Source organism: Drosophila rhopaloa, unplaced genomic scaffold, assembly GCF_018152115.1.
Source record: "Drosophila rhopaloa isolate 14029-0021.01 unplaced genomic scaffold, ASM1815211v1 contig_167, whole genome shotgun sequence".
NCBI lineage: Eukaryota > Metazoa > Arthropoda > Insecta > Diptera > Drosophilidae > Drosophila > Drosophila rhopaloa.
In genome coordinates this window covers 1,274,382-1,293,982 of record NW_025335047.1, presented here as the reverse complement: position 1 = coordinate 1,293,982, position 19,601 = coordinate 1,274,382, and the positions used below count along the sequence as shown (strand labels likewise).

Here is a 19,601-nt window from a genome sequence, read left to right as displayed (position 1 = left end):
TTACTCACTCCACAAGGAGCCTGAATTTAAAAGAAATTCTCCTTTAGCCTTTGACCTCAAATAGTGTATGGACTCATCTTTGATTTTGAATGATTTCAGTTTAAGTTACATTATACATACTTAGGGCGTTCAAAGTGGTGCTTTGTTTATTAATGTGGGGCAAAGAAAAATAGCAAGGGTACATACAGGAACTTACCTGATGAACCTACCCCTTAGAAGATAACTAAATGCAGATTGGATCATCTTATATATTTCTAATAAAAATATAATAAATACAAAATGTATTCTTGCCTTCTCAAAAATGTAGCCCTTAACACTATCAATCTTCAGTTTTTTAAACTCTACCCACGCTTGCCGCTGACAACGATAAAATTTAAGTTATTTTTTGAAAGGATGTAAAAATGTTTATTGGTATTCTCTGGGGAAAACGATACATACATAACACTGAGTACATACATAACTAGTTACTGGAACAATGCAACGTTAGCAACATTCATGGCTGGGAGAGGGGAAGTGGTGGGATGGAATTGGAACTGCGAGGGGCGTGGCTGGGGAGAGGGAGAGGGGAGTCCATGAACGGCTTAACAAATAACAGCATTAACAACACGGCTACAGGAACAGATGCACACGGCATACAACACAGGACGAGGGTTGATCGCGGCGCATTTCCAGGTTGTACAGGACACACGTGCCTTTGTTAGTCGTCGGTATCCTTGCGTCTGTGTATCTGGTATCTGGGTAGAATAAGTTACTTGGCGATCCATGTGGTGGCTTTGGTGGCTTACGAGTTAGGTTTATTAAATGCTGGCATCTCTTAGAACTAGCGTACATATTAAACATGAATCGTTATGCGATCGGGTTACATGTTGGGGATGTGGGTGCTAGAAATAATTTCGCTTTTCCTGTTTAGATTGATATTATTTGGGTACGTCTATGAAAACTAAACAATAATAAATGGCAAAAGAAACAAAAAGCACTCTTAACACAATATATATGCGAAAACATGTCAATAATGCAAAGGTCACAATAATAATTAAAATATAATAGAATGTGAGGACTCGGCGGGGGGACTAGGGACAAGGGACTAGGGCTAAGTTCAGGGGGATTATCCGCTGTTTCGTCTATTCCGGTTTGAGGCGGGAACGGGTACGGGTGGGATTCCAGGGGAGGGGGGCTGAAGCGTCTTAGAACCTAACTGAAGCGTAACATTTTGCAACTCGTTGTGAATTTGGCTAAACTTTGAGGCTGTCCTACGACAGATTGCTTTCGTTCAGGTCCAGGTTGCTCTGGAAGAGCTCCTGGTTCGTCAGCAGCGGCACCTTGGCCACCTCGTGGAATATCTTGTGCGAGTACTTATTCCGTATCGTCTTGATGGTGGCCCGCGGCTTGCGGTGCAGTCCGGCATTCAGCACGGGCACAATCTCGGCGAAGTCCGCCAGCTGGTAGCCGGTGTAGTAGACGAGCGTCGGGCTCCAGGTCTTCTGGTCCAGCTGCCCCGGGCCGCCGTGCATGCGCAGGGCCATGAACAGGGCGGCGGAGGCCATCTGCGAGTCACTGAACGCAATGGTGGCGTAGTCCATCAGCGACAGCTCCAGAATGTAGCGCGCCAGGGTCAGCGTGGGCATGGGCACCTTGGCGCAGCGGGCGTAGCGCCGCAGGAAGCGGTAGGAGAGCGGGATGCCCAGGTCGTACTTGATGACGCGCAACGTCTCACGCTCCATCCGCACCAGCTCGTCGTGGTTGTAGGCCCCATCGCAGATGTACAGGAAGTCCTCGATCAGCGGTGGCTGCCGCTCGTCGTACTTGCAGGCAATGAAGAAGGCAGCGGCGCCCAGGAGTTGCAGCTTCTCCTTGTTGATCACCTCGCGGCACAGATACAGGTCCACGATCTTGACCGCCAGGTACAGGGTCTCGTGGTTCAGCTCGAATGTCTCCTGCACCTCCACCATCCAGTCGACCAGCAGCGTGCGCATCCAGGTGGTCAGGTGGATCTGTCGCGGCATATAGTCGGCGATGGGGAACTCTGGCTCGCGCACCTTCAGGTAGTTGAATATGTCCATGGCGTAATGGGACACCTGGAATGGATCGTCCCAGTTCTTGCGGTCGAAGTCCTCCACATCTTGCGGCACCGGCAGAATGGGCACCACCTGGCTGGGAGCAGTCTCTGGTAGGGTCAGCAACAGCGGTTGTGGCTGCTGCTCAGTCTTTTGCTGCAACTTGGCGGAGCGTCGACGCGCGGCCTCGAAGTTTCCGGACAGCCGCATGGAATCGCAGCTGGACACATCCTCTAGCGCGGACATGTACAGACTGTCCTCAGTCTTGTTAAAGTCATTGGAGATCCGGCGCACTGGCTTGATGGCGGTCACCGGGGGAGCGGCCAGGTTGTGCATGGGCGGCAGCAGCACGGGGATCTGCATCGCTGGTAGCTGAATCTCCCCCAGAACTGGCTTTTTCCCGGCGGGCACTGCCTTGGGACGCGGCTTGGGCCTGGCCAGAGCCTCCTCCAGCTTGTCCAGCACCTTGTGGCAGTGCTCCACCGAGTCCTCAACCTTGCTGGAGGCGCGCGTGGTCATCTTGTTGACGGCAAAGACGTTCACGCTGAGATTCTCCTGTTTCTTTGCATCCAGCAGGGCCTGCAGCTGCTGGGCCGTTGGTTTCTTGCCGGCGGCCGGCTGGTCCGACTGCTCATCCTGCCCGGGATGCAGTGTCATGACCTTTACATTGTTGGTCAGGTTGCCCAGTGCCGAGCGCTTGATTTTGTCATTCTTGATGGGACTGTGGTCGGCCTTGCGTTTGGCGCGCGTCTGCATGTTCTCCGCGTTGGAATCGATGTTGCCCCCGGCGGCGGTCCTGCGGCTCAGGCCCTTTCTGGTGGCGGCGCCCAGCGCCAGGAGCGGATTCCCTGCCACGCCCCCCGCCTGCAGCTGATGATGCCCGCCTGCGATGGTCGCGCGCGTTGATGCCTTTGTGGGCGCCATTTTGAAATGACTGTTTGTGTGTGAGCGCACTCGTCGTTTGTTGTTTTTGGTCTTGCGTTGTGTGCGGCGGCGGCGCAAGTCCTGATTTGGGCAGTTCCTTCGCTGTCTTCGTCGTAATGCGGTCCTTGTCGGCTACAACTCGATTCGATAGCTACTGCTGCTGCTCGGTCGTAGTTAGACAAACTCACATTTATTCAATTTCAGCCGGAGTTTTGTGGAGTTATGGCGCTTGGCCGGAGCGATAAAGAGGACTGAGAAAATCGAAAAACACCGCCAGATGCAACTGCGAGCCGAGTGTGACCGTGGCTCGGCTTTCGAATCGCAACGGAAATGTGCTAAAATACACCTTTGCAGTCCCTGCCCACTAACGCATATTGTGGCGCTTCAAAATAAACAAAAATCGTTTGTTTTTAAAATTTCATTTATAACATCTATCTATAAAATTGCTGCAAAAATAATAATTATTACATTCAAATTTTGTTATAAAAAATTTGTTTGATTTTAAACCCTAAATTAAATTAAAGGCATCTTGTATTTTCTTTAATTCTAATGTTTGGATATTTCTGCATTAAGGGCATCAAAAACAGTAAAAATTGGCAGTTTTAAACTCGGCCTAAAGCGCATTCATTTTATAGCATACCCTTGGGCTTAGTTTGTGCCCTTCGTTTAAGAGGCACTGTGCCCATGCTTTAAGAAGCACTGGACTTTTATACAAAGCGAAAAAGGTCTAAATGAAAACAAAGAACTAATTTTCTTTTTTTGTTCGCCAAAAACCCGAAAAAAACCAGGTTTATTTTCGGTTTTTTTTATCAAAACCCTTAGAAATAATTGCAAAATGTTGAAATATCATACCTAGTTAACTTCGCTGTAAAATTTCCAATCGATTGGCATTCACAGCTAAAAAATTTCATTTTGGTCCATTTTTCGCCAAAAAAGATGAACTAACCCCTTATGAAAAATGGCAAAATCCGGAGGATCCGGAAAAATCGACTTTTATTTCGGTTTTTTGATCAAAACCATGAGAAATAATGGTCGTACGATGGAATGCCATACCTCGTTGAATTCGTTATAAAATTTCCAATCGAATGGCATTCACAGCTCAAAATTTTAATTTTGTTCGATTTTTGGCAAAAATGGATGATGTAACCCCTTATGAAAAATGCCAAAATCCGGAGGATCCGGAAAAATCGACTATTATTGCGGTTTTTTGATCAAAACCATGAGAAATAATGGTCGTGCGATGGAATGCCATACCTCGTTGAATTCGTTATAAAATTTCCGATCGATTGGCATTCACAGCTAAAAAATTTCATTTTGGTCCATTTTTCGCCAAAAAAGATGAACTAACCCCTTATGAAAAATGGCAAAATCCGGAGGATCCGGAAAAATCGACTTTTATTTCGGTTTTTTGATCAAAACCATGAGAAATAATGGTCGTACGATGGAATGCCATACCTCGTTGAATTCGTTATAAAATTTCCAATCGAATGGCATTCACAGCTCAAAATTTTAATTTTGGTCGATTTTTCGCAAAAATGGATGATTTAACCCCTTATGAAAAATGCCAAAATCCGGAGGATCCGGAAAAATCGACTTTTATTTCGGTTTTTTGATCAAAACCATGAGAAATAATGGTCGTACGATGGAATGCCATACCTCGTTGAATTCGTTATAAAATTTCCAATCGAATGGGATTCACAGCTCAAAATTTTAATTTTGGTCGATTTTTCGCAAAAATGGATGATGTAACCCATACCTCGTTGAATTCGTTATAAAATTTATGGGAAATAAGAATATAACTAGATATTTCAACAAAAATGTATTTACTTTTTAAATCGTCTAATATCTATTGTCAGAACCGAATAAATACAATGTTGAAGCTCCTATTTTTGCAAGCTGGCAGCGTAGTTTTCCACCCTTTCCGCCATCTTCTTTCGCTCCTGGTCGGTGGCGAATGAATGATGCACAGCCTCCAAGGTCAGATCAACGCATTGTCTTCGGGTTAATCCAAATGTTTCCGTAGCTAGCAGAAACTCCTGAGTCAACGTGGTGTCAAAGACTCCGCTGTCGTCTGTGCAAATGACCTTGGGTGCATTCGCCTCCATGATCCTCTTTAAGTGATGCTCCTCCAAACTGGACACTGTTCCCGATTTGACATTGCTCGTTAGGCAACATTCGATGGGTATATTGCGTTGTTTGAGCAGCTCAATTTCCTTTTGGGTCAGAAAGCTTCCATGTCCGCAGCGGGACATTCCGAACTCCAACATTTCCTGGACCTCTGACGGATTTTTAATTTCCGCACAGTGTATAACTAGTTTTAGACCCATTTCACGGGCTTTGGAAATAATAGGAGCAAAGTCAGAGAATCTCCCCTTGGCTGGATTGCCGCTGAGATCGATTCCTAGGATCAAATGCGGATACGATTGGGCCAACTCCACTGCCAAAGAAACAGTTTCCTCAGCCACATCAACTGGTTCCGCCCGATTAATAGAGGGCAGTAGTTTGACCAGTATATCCGGATACTTTTTCCTTGCCTCAATGATCGCCTCGATCACGATCTCCAGGTAATCCCTTCGTGAATAGTGTGCGTTTGCCTTGGGTGTAGTCCTTAGTTCGACGTACTGCACATTGTCCTGGGCGAAATCCCTCACCGCCAGCTCCGTGGCATATCGCAGACCCTCCGCAGTGGCGGTCAACTCGTGCACAAACTTAAACGTCTCGAAGCAGGCATCCAAATCCTTTTCGCATCGGATGAAGCACAGCTCCAACAACTTCTCTGGGGCGGACCCATACAACCGCTCGGCGAGATCACGCAGGCTATCGACTCCCAGGGAGCCGTTCAGATGCGCGTGGAGCTCAACTTTGGGGAGTCCTTTCAGAAATTGCTTCATTTTCAATAAAACAAAAATAATAACATTAATCTATTTCAATCGCCGATCAGTTGGTGTGTCGGCAGTGCTGCCAACTGAATACAAACATACATTCAAAATTAAAATTAAAGTTTAAATTGGCTAGTTCTCGAGATCAAACCTAAAGCCTTTTCTAAATTATGATTCCATTGTATTTTAAATGAAGTTTATTTCTAACTTTCCTTTTTTTAAATCTAGCTGTTTTTAACGGAAAAGAAGCTAGAGCATATGTTATCGGTCTCAGCTAGTCCAACAATCGATAGCAGAGAACACACCACCGGGCTGACAACCCTGGCGAGGAAAGCCAAGAAGAAGCACAGTTTGTAAATATAGATTTTCTCTTGCGATTTTTCCTGGAGACACCTCTTCACCATGTCGGATGCCCACTTGGAAGCGCCGCCCTCGGTGCGACTGACCAACGATGACTTCCGCAAGCTGCTGGCCACGCCCCGTGCTCCACCTCCTGGCTCTGGGACGAGCAGCACTTCCGGCGGAGGATCTCTGGCCACGGCCACCTTTGCCACGCCCTCCGCCGCCCCCGGCTCGACCGGATCCAGTGGCGAGAAGAAGAAGGGCCAGAGCAGCAGCGAACGGAACGATCTGCGGCGCAAGAAGAAAAACTTCTATGCGGCACTAAAAAAACAGGAGGATGTGAAGCTGCAGGAGCTATCGGAAAAGTACAGGGACCGAGCACGAGAGCGACGCGATGGCGCCAATCCGGACTACGTGAACGTGAGCACGCCGGGTCATGGAAGCAGCACCAATGCTTACCGAGCAGTAGCCCCAGATATGAAGTCGGGAATCGATGCGCAAGAACGAAGGAGACGTATCATTCAGGAATCCAAGTTCTTGGGCGGTGACATACAACACACGCATTTGGTGAAGGGTCTGGATTATGCCCTGTTGCAGAAAGTGCGCTCCGAGCTGCACTCCAAGGAGGCGGAGGAGGAGGAGATAGCCGCCGCCGTGGCCAGGGAAAAGCTGGCCGAAGCAGCTGCCGCCGCCGAGCAACTGGAAGCGGAGCGCCGGGAGTCGGAGGACATCAATGCCATTAACGGCGCGCTGGCCCGTAACATTTATAATCTAGTCCAGGCACGGCGATCCAAAGAAGTTCCTCGCAACGAGCTCTTCGCTCCGGGACGGATGGCTTATGTCATCGACCTGGATGATGAGCTGGGTGAATCGGATATTCCAACCACTTTAAAGCGCTCCAAATTTGAAGTTCCGGTGGCTCGGGAGGATGTGGCCACGCTGACCACCAATGACATTGTAATCAACAAGCTGTCACAAATCCTAAGTTATCTGCGTGCCGGAGGTCGCAACAAAAAGAACAAAAAGCGCGACAAGGACAAGCCGCTCTTCTATGAAAAGGAGGTGGAAAACCTACGGGGACCGTCCAGCGGTGGTGGCAACAATCGCCATCCCAACTCCTCCTCATCCACCAACAAGGAGGGAAAATCCGCTCCATTGGGCGACAACATTTACGACGATGTTGGGGACTACCAACCCACTGCCTCGCGAGGGGATCGCAACAGACAAGAGCCCGGAAAACCTGCCGTCTCCTATTTTGGCGACGCTCCTCCTGAGGCGGCTGAGGAGCCGCTAATCTCCAGCATTCCCCCGCCACCCAAGATATCCAAGGCAATGGCCTCACGGTTTGCCGAGCCCGAGGGCTACGCCGAGTGCTATCCGGGGCTGGAGGAGATGAACGACGCCATCGACGACTCCGACGATGAGGTGGACTACACCAAGATGGATCTGGGCAATAAGAAGGGACCCATTGGGCGCTGGGACTTTGACACGCAGGAGGAGTACTCGGACTACATGAGCACTAAGGAGGCGCTGCCCAAGGCCGCCTTCCAGTACGGCGTCAAGATGCAGGACGGCCGGAAGACGCGCAAGAACAAGACGGAGAAGAACGAGAAGGCAGAGCTGGATAGGGAGTGGCAAAAGATCCAGGTTTGCATAACAATGAATTTGATCATGGTCAGCACTACCATTAACCGTTCTATCATTTTTCATTCCAGACAATCATTCAAAAACGAAAACTTCCCAAGGATGGAGGAGGTGGCGGTGGTGATGAGCCCGAATACAAGTCATCCAAGTACTAGAAATTCTTGAAACATTATTCTATATTTGTAATGTAATTATGTAAAACATTAAATATAAGTATGGGCTTACTTGTATTACTCTTACATACTCTCAAATACATATTTTAGCAACGTTATCACTATTTAACTGCTACTGGGGAATTGGGAGGGGTTTCTTAGGGAGCTTGGCAGGATGACTTATCAATTATCTGCGGCTTTAGCGCTGGTACAGAGGGATTCAGAACTGTAAGATGCAACGCTCGTGTTTTAATTGCATCGAGTAAGGCAAAATTTTGGGAAGTTTTAAAGGTGTTCGACAATCAAATAAAATCGGTTTCATCGTTTGGTTGCACTGCTCTTACAGTCCCGAAACGCACTGCCTGTGATTCTTAATTGCTGTGCGAGCTGGATCTACTTAAGCTGGATCGGTGCACCTAGTGCTGCTCTCTAACTTCTAACTTGTCTGCATACTTAAATATATGACACTGATTAAATGTAATTACCATCGCGGGAATGCTAATCTTAATCACTACGCTAAGTCCGAGTGTGAGAGTGGTGCTGACCTGTAAAAACGGGGATTCGTAGGGATGGCTGCCATCTATCTTCGGAAAAACCGAAGCTCTGCCCTTCACACTGCCCAAAATGGTTCAGAAAAATAGGAAACCAAAGTCGGCAACATAAAAAAACTGAGAATTCCACAGAGATTTTATCAGCTTAGTTGTAACTCGCTAAGAAATAATGAAACCATGAAGATTGATTGTTCTTCGAAAAAATGAAATGTTTGAGATTCCTAAACCTCCGGAAGTTGTATAATTAAAATGGAGATACAAAGAATTAATTGAAAACAGTTAAATGAATTGCACCTTAAAAGGTAATAAATGAAATCTAAATTGTAAGAAATCCTAATTCGCTAAAGTTAGTTAAACAGCTACAAGACACAGATATGGGCTGGTCAGATAGCGAGTTCGAGAATATTTGCATATTTCGGATGCCGCCAAACATCCTCATCAGTGACCTTCAATAAGCAAACACCTTTCGGAAAACGGACACTCGGAAGAAACCCCCAGTCCTGACTAGCTTAGCTTTAAAAACATAACCACACGCAATGCAAAGGGCCCGACGACTCTCTTTGGCTTGCATTCCGGCAAAGGGTTGGTGATTTATGGTAAGAGGATCGGGGCTTAGAACGAGTGCTGTTCTTATGCATATGATTAAGATTTATTGGGCCTCCTCCAACCGCCAGTTGCTCAGGCAGGGTGCCAGCTTCTGGCCACTGTCGTCGAGTTCCTTCGCCTCCGCTCCACCAGCTTGATGTCTCTGACGCACAAATCGTGCTTGGAGTTGCTTGCAAAGCGGATCACCGACTGGGTGCTCACTTGGGGTACATGACGCAGATCCAGCCAGATGAGTCCATCGCACTTGGCCAGGTGTTCCAAAGCGTTCTCGGATACGAGCCGGCAGGCGCTCAGATTAAGCTCCGTGAGGCGGGCAATGGCTGTGGTGGAGGTGCCTATCTGCGCCACGCCCGCATCCGTGATTCGCTGGCAGGAGGAGAGATCCAGGTGCCGCAAGTACGGCAACGACTGAGTGATATATCGCACAGCCACATCGGAGATATCCGTTCCCGCCAGCTTTAGAACTTTGAGATCCCTAAGCCGCGTCTTTGAGTCGCTCAAACCAGGTCGCGAGTCCTTTGGAGGCGAAAGAATGTCCCTAACTGCAGCATCATTCAATCCCCTTACAAAGCTCAGATCCAGAGTTTGGAGCGGGGGGCAGAGGCAGGTGTGCAGCGCCAGCACTGCCTGGATGGGGCAGTTCTGCAGCGAGAGATTCTTGAGCGCCGGGAGGCGGGCCACTAACCACGCCAGCTGCCGCTTGGCAATCTGTGTCCAGTCCAGGATTAGGTGCTCCGGCTGCCGGCGCACAATCGCTGTCAAAAGCGACGCTGACATCTTGTGCTCAGAGCAATTCATTTTCTTCCACAAATCGGGATCAACGGCAGCGTTGGACCACACCTTGCACACAGAGCAGCAGGTGACCAACGTGTCCTGCGGCAGGTAGCGGAAAATGATCTTCAGCACGGTGGGATCCAAGGCCAGATTCTGTGTTGATCCGTGGTGCTGATTTCCCAAGCCGTTCGATCCGCTCAATCCTCCGTTATTGGTTCCTCGCTCGCCATTGTTTCCTCCGCTCGAGTTGACTCCGCTTTGGTTACTTCCGTTGCTGAGTCCGTTGGTGGCGGACGCACTGCCTCCGTTTCCACTGGACGAAGAGGAACCGGCTCCACTCGCTGGACGCACCACATACTGAGGTTTTTTAAGCACTCGTGTCGATGAGTTCAGCATTTGCTGCGCCAGCTGCGAACGGATCGAATTCTTCTTGCGGGAACCACCTCCTCCGCCACTGCCACCCCATTGGTTGGTAGATATGCTGGCAGTTCCTACTCCTCCAGGTCCCTCCGCCGAGGAACCGCACGGGGCATCATTACTCTCGTGCATACTGCTACTAACGATGGTACCATCGTCGCTCTTGCGCCGCTTCCCCAGTTTGGACTCGCCGCCAACGGCATTGGGTGAGATTCCGGGCGATGGGGTGTCGCAGCTGTTGTTCCGCTCCGTTTTAACCTCCAGTTGGTGGTGGCGCTTCATCCCGTGCTTCCAATGTGTCATGTGCCCGCCGTGTGTCCCCGCTTCCAACTCAGACTCACTCGTAAAGACAAAGTCATTGTACTGGCCCACCGGGGGCGGCAGCAGGGGAGCTCCTTCCGCGTGGCCTTCGACTCCTCCCCCAGGACCATGAGAAACGGAAACGCGTCGCACCTCGGAGGATTTCTGACGCGCTCTAAAGTGACGGGGCTGTGGAGATAAAAACGTTATTTAGTACATTTCCAAAAACAAAAAGAAGTAAAAGAAATAAAGGAAATAAAGGAAAGGGTATATGAGTTAAAATGTACAATACTAAACTCTCACCTTGTAGTCGTAGTTCTTGCCGGAGCGACAGCAGCTGGGGCACTCCCAGCTGTTGGGCAGATCCTCATTTACGATCCCCTTGGCATCAGCCGCATCCTCCGTGCCGTCCAGCTGCGACAGTGCACAATCAGGGTGGGCGATCTCGTAGCACACGGAGCACTCCATCAGCGCCGATGGCCCATCCGCGGAGGCCAGTTGCTTGGTCTGTGGCGAGACTGGAGTCTGGCGCCAGCCGTCCAGGTGACAGTAGACGCATTGTGCCGTAACTGGCAGCATGGGAGATAAACATTGACGCATCATGCACGTCTGCTTAGCACGGCCCGGTCCTCCAAACTTGACCATGTCCATGCAGAAGGGGCAGGTGCCGCAGTCGGAGCGCTGGCAGGCGGCACAGTTCTTGCAACGCGTCCTGCGGCGGCGTGGTTGTCCGGTACCAGTCAGGTTTGGCGACAGTTTGGCACCATTGTCTCCGGGAGATGGGCAATTGTCCATATTGGGGATAGCTCCGACTGTTCCTCCTTCACTGTAGCTGGAGCTGGTGGCAATCACACTAATGGCGCCGCCTACTCCCGGGCCAGGTCCTACTCCTCCTCCAGTGGGACTGTGGCTGCTTCCTACGACAAGAGATCCTCCTGCAACTGACCCTCCTACTCCTCCACTGCTACTGCTGCTGCTGCTTGCGGCGGCTGCCACTAAAGCGGTGGCCAAATGCATCTTCTTGGGTGGGCGATACTTAAGCGTATCGGTGGGAAGGACAAAGGTGGCCTCTGTAAAATATAGAGCATTGCAATATTACTCTAAAATATATGAGTAAATAACGCACCTGGTTGCGATCCGTGGCCGCCGACTACAACTCCGCTACCGTTCTCCAGCTGCTCCTTCTTCATCACTCCATTGCTATACTCGATCCCAGCTCCCATTCCCATTGCAGATCCCACTCCAGTGGACTGAGATGTATCCGATTCGGCCTCCCTGGCTCTACCCGCCTCCAATTGCTGCTGCTCCCGAATGACCTCCGCATTTTTGCGCACGATTTCCTGTTTTATCTCTTGCTTCACCCGTGTGCGATCGTACAGCAAGAAGGGCGGCTGCGAGCCTGGTGGGGACTTTAGCACGGAGACGCCCGTGATGGCAAGATCTTGCTGATCCTTGCAGTGCCTTTCCACAAGCGATCGAACATCTTTAATCAGTGCAACAGGATCGAGAACCAAACTGGGAACATTCTTTTTTTGCGGCGGAAGATCGTACAAGTACATCACGATCTCCTTAAGTCCAAAGAGTTCGTAGTGCGTGAGGTGGGTGTGCGGACGGGCAGCCATTTCATCTTCGCCCAACGAGGCTTCACCCTCCAGGTGGGAGTGTCCCAGCAGCGTGTGAACATAACGAGCCAGGACATACCACAGCATTTCCGTGAAGAAGGGGTAGCGAAACTTCTGGGGCACCTTCGTACTGTCCTCCACACTGGCTGTCTTCAGTTGCTTAACAATCCCGAACGAGTGGAGAAAATTCCCTCCAAATACGAGGGATTGGGTGGGCGTGTAAACGGCATGTATCCATCCAGTGGGTATAAAGAAGGTGTTCCCTGCGGTCAGATAAACTCTGGCACACTTTTCAACGGTATCACCGAAGAAAACATCCGCCTGTTTTCCAGAGAGAACCCACTTTTCGTACAACTGAAGATTGCGATCCGTGGGTGGAATGAGCCAGAATACTTTGCTCCCTCTCAAGATGTGATACCAAACGGATGTCCCGCCAAAGTCAATGTGAAAATCCGTGTAGCAGTTTTTCACCGACATCAAGCAGTATTTCTGCACCTTTGGGTACATCATGCCGCCCAGCAGGTTGGTGCCCTCCCGCTGGGCGTCCTTTAGCTGCTTGGGCCACACTACGTCCACCCAGTCGATCTGGCGCACGATCTCCGGACTCTGGACGAACCTGTCCAAGCGGGTGTGCGAGAACTCCAGCGATATCACGTTGAGCAGGCGGTCCTTTTGCGGACTGTCGTAGTACTGCTGCCACTCCTTCATTGTCATCTGAAGGTTCTTCTGCGTGTTTACGTCCATGACGTCGAGCAGTCTCCTGGATCCCACGCACAGTCGCACATCGTTGACGGTGAACTCTTGAGGATCGGGCATTCGTAGACCCAATCCCGCTTTGTCCCGAAACAAAAGCGGGATATTGAAGCCGTGCTGCTGCAGGAATCTGTGCGCAAGCAGGAATAACCGGAATATTACATTATGCATAAAGTTAAAATAAAGAATAATAGTTTTTTGTCTGCTAATCTGGATTTTAACAATCATAATCTCATAAATTTTCAATAAAATTATTAAAAGCATTTTTTTATTCAATAAACTATACAAGTTATTAATTTATATCGACTAGAACAGTAAATAGGTCTTGTAAGAAGCCTTACATAAAACCGATCTTGTTCTAGTTATTTTAATACATCTGTCATTTAATGTAGGTCATAAAATAATGGAAAAAAACATTTCCGTCAAGTATCACACCGATAATTACCGGTGATTAGCAAGCGATAAATACTGCAAAAGTTTAAGATACTTACGCGACGGTTAGATCGCATCCGCGCATCTCGCGAACCATTCCCGCCTGCGCGAACTTCGAAGATTCGAGCTTCTCGGCAACGCTGAAGCCCCTCGTCCCCTCGCCATCCTCGTCTCCCAGTGACCATTCCTCCAGATAGAGCTTGCGCTGCTTCCTCTCACGCTGCAAGGAGAGAGAATTGAGTTGGATAGAGTGCCAGTGCCTTCTTAAAAGCGTTCAGAGAGAAGAGTGATAAATGCCTAAAAATACACCGCCTGAACGGAGGGCGCTGGCGCTGCCTCGGCCGGCGACTCTGCTGACGCCAACAAAATGATTCACTTGCTCTTCTCTTCACCACAGTGATTGCCTCTCTGGACCTACCCGCTCACTCTCCCATTGACCCTCGCCTTTACTTTCTCTCTTTGCTTGGAGGACTCTCCCATATTCGTGATTTCGATTTCATTTGCTTGCAGATAGGGATGTCAAAATTCTCAAAACTATCGTAATCTTTTTTTGAGAACAAACATTTTTTTCAATTAAATCAATTTGCTAAGATTTATGAACAAATTAAATTTACCCATTCCGAAGAAAGACATTTTTGGAAACAGGAACAGGACTGAGCTTGTTATGATTGATTAATTAGTTACTTGGAGATGATGAAAAGACCAAATGGGTTCAAATTATAAGGTATTATATTCTTCTTCGCATATCGCTGGGGGACCTTATTTGAAAGTGCACAGTTGGAGAGAGATAAGCGAAGAGCTACACAATTTAGGAGAGAGCGACTAAGCGGGAGAGCGAGCGGTAAAAAATCTATTTAAGCAACATGCTAAGCTCACTTTTTTCATTCGACGAGTTTTCAATCTCGTTGCTTGTACGTTTGATTGGCATTAAAAAGACGGAATAACCACAACAGAAAACCATTTGGATACTTGATATATTACCAGAATATTTTTCCCAAAAACCATAATATAAATATCTTAGGATCAAAACGTTTTCATTCTCACTTTTCTGACAACCGTTGACGAGTTTGAACTGAAAAGCTTTCCGCTTGCCATCCCATTCGAATTTTATACGTTTTCCGGCAGTTTCCGACCCAATTATCGCTTGGCAACAGTTTAGCGGTTTCAGCTATGAACTCATCAAATCTTGCCTTTTTAAAGTTTAAGAAATAAATAAATGTAAAATATATGTCCTAGATTTGAAAGCGTCGCCCTCATTGTTAAAACTACTTTAGCTTTAAAAATTTCCAAGATGGGTTAATTTTGTAGCAAGTCAAATTAAAAGAAGCCTAATCAAAACCAAAGCTATCTCTTGATTTCATTTCAATTATCAGTGACTTACACAAATTTATAATTTGCTCGCAAGGGATGTCAACTTTGGTTGGCAAAGGGCAACGGGACTCGCGTTGTCCACCACGACCTGCTCCACCCCCTCTCTACTCCTGTTGCTATTGCTGTCTCCCATCAGTGCGCATGCACTTTGCATGCGAATGCTTTGTTATTTTTTTATTTTTGCACTGGTGTGGTGCATTGCCGGCAGAGAGGAGAATCTAAGAGATTGAGATTCAAAGATGCGATGAGATGAGAGACTGTTGCTCTGAGGAGCGCAGAGGAGGAGAAACAACAGATACTATATATGAAATGCATTGCCATGTCTCCTGCTTTGAGTTTATTTTGGCTGCTGCAAGTGGAGAGAGGGAGAGGGGTAGTAGCGGCGTGCTTGCAACGAAAAATCTATATACATGGATGCGCCTGCCCCCCGTTTGTGTTTGTACTTGTTTGTATCGCCGTGTGTCCATGTGTGTGTGACATATCCTTTTTAAGCGGCTTGCCCCACAGAAATGTTGAAACTTGTTTGGCATGTTCTAAACGATATTTAGTGACTTTTCATTGTGGCCACGCTGTTGCTGCGGCGCGGCTGTTGTTACTGTTTGTTTTTTCTTGGCTGAAAAGCTTGTTTTGGTGTCTGGCCGATTAACAATCGGCAGGTAGAAGAGGGAACAACAACAAAGACAGCCGTGACCACACAGAGAGAAAAATAAGTAGGCCTATTGGATATTTGCATGTTTTATAACATTTATATTTCTGAACAATGTAAATTATAAATGAAATCGTTTAAGGGTCACGTAAGATGATATAATATGATAGGCTAGGGCGTAAAGCATCCTAGCACAAGTCCCACCGGTGGCGAAAAAATTTATAAACTATTTTCAACTTTATGAATATTTAATATTATAATACCAAATTAAATTAGAATTCTATCTAATTGAAAATGATATGTAAAATCATCACAAATATTTGATTTGATCATAGATTTCTTTAAGTGTAAGCAGGCCAGCAGCAATAACGACAGTCGTAACCACATAAAAAGTTGCGTGTAAGACAGAAAGCCAAAATCCAAATCTAGTCAAGTGGTTTCGTATTCTTATTGTGGTGGCGTCACCTTCGCCCCACCGCCTCACCACCCCACTTGCCCCTAAGCCCCCTTTCTCTCTCTCCAGGTGGCCACCTGGGCACCCTAATGTATTCTATTTAAGGTGCTAATTGCGGACCCTTATCTGCCATGTGCTTGCTGTACTCCTCCTTCCGCTCGCTCCCTCCCTTTCTTTGCGTTAGTCACCGTAATGAGAGATATTCACTCCACTCCACTCCCCACCAATCCATACATTTTTAATGGGCGTTCGCTCTTCTCCGCCTGCGAGCCACTTCAATATGCAAAGATAGACAAACCGGAGTTTATATAGATTGGCGACTGTTAAGATACCCTGACCTGCGATTTAATTAATGACAAGGCTGAGCTTATATATCCATCCAAAGATCTGTGTGATCGAGCATCACTTAAACTGTCTTTAATTAATTTACATTGAGCCTAACAAGAATTTCAAGTGTAAGACATATGTTTATGTATGTATTTTGTAGAAATCGAAGGTGTTGAAATAAGGACCTTCTATCTTATAAATATGTTACCCTGCACTTTTGTACTTCTTTGCGACAGCCTTCTAAAATGTTTGCACCTAGAAGTTTAGATTCCTAACTTGTCTTATAGACTCGTATCAAATAGATACTTCCCCACTGTTAATAAACACGGTCTTGTTAAAATGAAATGCATATACCCTACACTCAAAGCGCATAAGTGCGTGTAGCAGGGGGAGAGGAAATCCGACGACAAGTGCCGGGCGGGAATTTTTCGTCATCGTTCGCAGCTAACGGAACGCGACGAGCGCCAGCAGCTGCTGATCCAATTTTGGTGCTAATCAAATGCGCAGGCTGAGGCAACTGTGAACGTGAACTTTTCGAGTTGGCCAACGATATGAAATCGGTGGGGTAACCCTTTTAACCCACCACCCACGCATCACTTTGTCTACACTGAAAAAAACTAAGTTCGATAACTGGTAAAATGCGCAGATAAGTATGGATAAATGTTAAATCAAGATTAAAACTATGAGTTCGAAAGACACCGAAGGCCCATAAATTTTTATATATGTACGTATTTGATACTTTAATATTAAATTGACCTGATCGAAAATTACGATATTATAGAAATGTTTCTGGAAGGTATATGGCCTGAAATGACATATACATTTTTTCTATCTGTGAATAGCAGTGTCAACGTCAGCATTGCTCCCTCTTCCCCATCTAGCTCACACTTCGTATGTAAATATGTTGGGCAACAACAACGCAACAATGCCCTGTTATCTACGATATGGAATAGAAACCGAAGCAGAAACACACCACACAAACCCACCAGCACCCTCGCACAGACACACACACCAACGCCACGAACACCGATGGCAAATTGAAAACGAAATGCGAGGCAAACAACAACAATGGCAATAATAGCGAGAAGAAGAGAATAACAAACAGCGAATATGGCAAATAAAGCTCATTGCTTTTGGTCATGCGGCCTCAGTTGAGCTCCAATGCTCAACTGGCGCAAAGGAAAATGGAAGAGGCAAGAACTGGAGGTGCGCGAGGCGGAAGAGGGGTGGGGCGGTCGGGTGAGCATGCATTTTATTTCCACCGATTAATGATGAGTTTTACGTTCGCTTCCACAACCAATTTGCTATCTCTTGCTCGCACTCTTTGCTGATCATCTACTTATTGGGGCTCGGCGGGCTTATCAATCACAGTTACAGGTGAATTTCCGTATGGCGAACTATCCAAATGGATAATTGTGAGATCAGGGTATTATTATTATGCCCATTTTTTCAATAGTATCTTTTAATATAAACGATTGTTAATTTGCAGATGACAGCTGCTTTTTAATATTGTGAGGTATTACTTTTAAAGGTATGCTTGCTTTTGTTCAAAAAATAAAATAAAATAATAAAAAAGTATTTCAAAAATTGTTCTTTTGACACGGTCAACAAAAAAGATTTTTTGTTCGAGTGGGCACAATATTTTTGAAACCTTAACCCCCCTTTTCGAAAGTTTATTTAAGTTGGACCCAACGACATTTTATTTCAAAGAATGCAACTTAGGGAAGTGCCACCGTAGATTGTCGTGTCTTTATCGGTTATTGATAGTATAGTGGGTGTAGCAGGGGGTAGGCTTTTGAGGGAAAGGGGAGCAGTACTCACCAGTTGACGCCGCTGCACGCCTTTCGCATTTGGACTGGGATTGCCGTTGCCGCTGTTGTTGCCGCCGCTGCTATTGTTGTTGCTGTTGCTCTTGGCAGGCGACGACCCCGTTTCAACGGCGGTGGACATCGCTGCCTCTTTTTTGTTGTTGTTGCTGGTGCTGTTCGTTTCGGTTCCACTCGAGGGACTCTATTGGCCAGGTTCAACTGCAAAATCACAAAATCGCAAAATCGGAGATGAAGATGATGCGTCAGACGTTTAGTGGCGTTTTCAAGCAGTTTGCAATCCGTCGTCGCCGCACCAGCAAACTAATTACGCTTATTACTTCACACAAATTGAACGGCCAGCGCACGCACACACACCCACACACAGTCGGACCGACGCGCGACCCGGAGCAACGGACAACCTCACTCACATACGGTTTTTCGCCGAATGAGCGGGCGATAAAGAGAACGCCACCGAAGAAGCCCACCATGCAGCCCCAGCCGGCAAACTCACCACGCGGCAAGTACAGCGGCTCGCCGGTGCAAGGGGGAGCAGCTCCCCACCACGTGTGCCGCTGCCCTGAAGCTACGCCACTGCCCAACAAGGTGGGAGGAGAGCGGAAAAACAAACGAGCGTGGTGGGTTTCTGCGATGCGTACTCGGGATGCTCTCTTTCGTGCATCGGTCAACGTGATGTTTTGCCATTCAACACACAAAAAACGCTCACTTATCGCGCTCCACGTATATTCGCCACTTTCCCATGAACTTGTAATAAGAATTCTAAATTTGCACTTCGCCTCGTATCTAGTTTTTGTCAGATTTCCGCCGCTGTGGATGCGATTCCGTTTGGTGGTGGCTCTGCTTTTCGCCTGCCTCTGTTCTGATTCGGCTTCTCGTTCTCCGAGTTACAATCTTTTCGCTTGCGCCATGAAGTAAATTTTAATTATAATTAATACGTATGGCTGGCTGTGTGGGCGCACACAAGCGAACACGCACTCAACCCAACTGCACCGCAAACTCGCGCATACACTTATCTGTATGTGGCCGATATTAAAATTACCAACTTAGCACTAATTTCAATAGGTTTTTGGACGTACTCGAAATTTTTCCGTACGCGAATTGCTGAAAAAATACGGAGTCCGAACATCAACGACCCGACTTCTTCAAAAAATTTTTCGATATGACCATAGAGAGAGCGTTGAAAAACACCTCTGTGTCGGTAAGACCGTCGCCGTCGAAAATACCAAATAAAGGGTCATACTAAATCTGTTAAATGTTAACATTTTCTTTAGCATTCAAACATTACATTTAAAAACTAGTCTATAAACATATTTTAAGCGGATGCAAAAAAAAGGGTCCTTAAACTTAACAGACAAAAACGTCGAATGCAGAACAGGTTAAAAAATAGAAGTTCGATTTGTAATCCTTCAAAGCATTAAAAGTATTACAGTTAGATAAAGATACTTTAACCATATTTCCCCTTGGAAACTATTCTTTTGTGACAGTCCGATAGAGTTTAAAAAAAAAAATCAGTTATATTGTATCCAA

At 47.1% G+C, this 19,601-nt stretch overlaps 4 protein-coding genes across 6 annotated transcripts; 1 reads left to right on the top strand and 3 right to left on the bottom strand.

The window, feature by feature from the left end:
• Nucleotides 1–772: 772 nt before the first annotated feature.
• On the bottom strand, nt 773–3,265 carry LOC108046655 (G2/mitotic-specific cyclin-B3). The gene has a single exon (XM_017126491.2). The coding sequence runs from the start codon at nt 2,976–2,978 to the stop codon at nt 1,251–1,253; it is 1,728 nt and encodes a 575-aa protein (XP_016981980.2). The 5' UTR covers nt 2,979–3,265; the 3' UTR covers nt 773–1,250.
• Nucleotides 3,266–4,831: 1,566 nt separating this feature from the next.
• Nucleotides 4,832–5,919, bottom strand: LOC108046553 (adenosine deaminase-like protein). Its single transcript, XM_017126279.1, has one exon. The coding sequence runs from the start codon at nt 5,867–5,869 to the stop codon at nt 4,862–4,864; it is 1,008 nt and encodes a 335-aa protein (XP_016981768.1). The 5' UTR covers nt 5,870–5,919; the 3' UTR covers nt 4,832–4,861.
• Nucleotides 5,920–6,089: 170 nt separating this feature from the next.
• Nucleotides 6,090–8,114, top strand: LOC108046603 (protein Red). Its single transcript, XM_017126418.2, has 2 exons — nt 6,090–7,846; nt 7,915–8,114. Exons 1-2 carry the CDS (start codon nt 6,260–6,262, stop codon nt 7,996–7,998), a joined length of 1,671 nt encoding a protein of 556 aa, XP_016981907.1. The 5' UTR covers nt 6,090–6,259; the 3' UTR covers nt 7,999–8,114.
• On the bottom strand, nt 8,002–19,230 carry LOC108046601 (jmjC domain-containing histone demethylation protein 1). Of its 3 annotated transcripts, none has more exons than XM_017126415.2 (6): nt 19,151–19,230; nt 18,070–18,275; nt 13,510–13,670; nt 11,770–13,148; nt 10,947–11,713; nt 8,002–10,832 (listed from the first exon to the last, which is right to left on the bottom strand). In XM_017126415.2, the coding sequence occupies exons 2-6, from the start codon at nt 18,196–18,198 to the stop codon at nt 9,225–9,227; spliced, it is 4,044 nt and encodes a 1,347-aa protein (XP_016981904.1). In that variant the 5' UTR covers nt 18,199–18,275; nt 19,151–19,230; the 3' UTR covers nt 8,002–9,224. The 3 variants fall into 3 exon arrangements, with proteins under 3 accessions (XP_016981904.1, XP_016981906.1, XP_016981905.1); XM_017126417.2 differs by lacking the exon at nt 19,151–19,230 and adding an exon at nt 18,395–18,481; XM_017126416.2 differs by lacking the exon at nt 19,151–19,230 and having other exon boundaries at nt 18,070–18,508.
• Nucleotides 19,231–19,601: the final 371 nt, after the last annotated feature.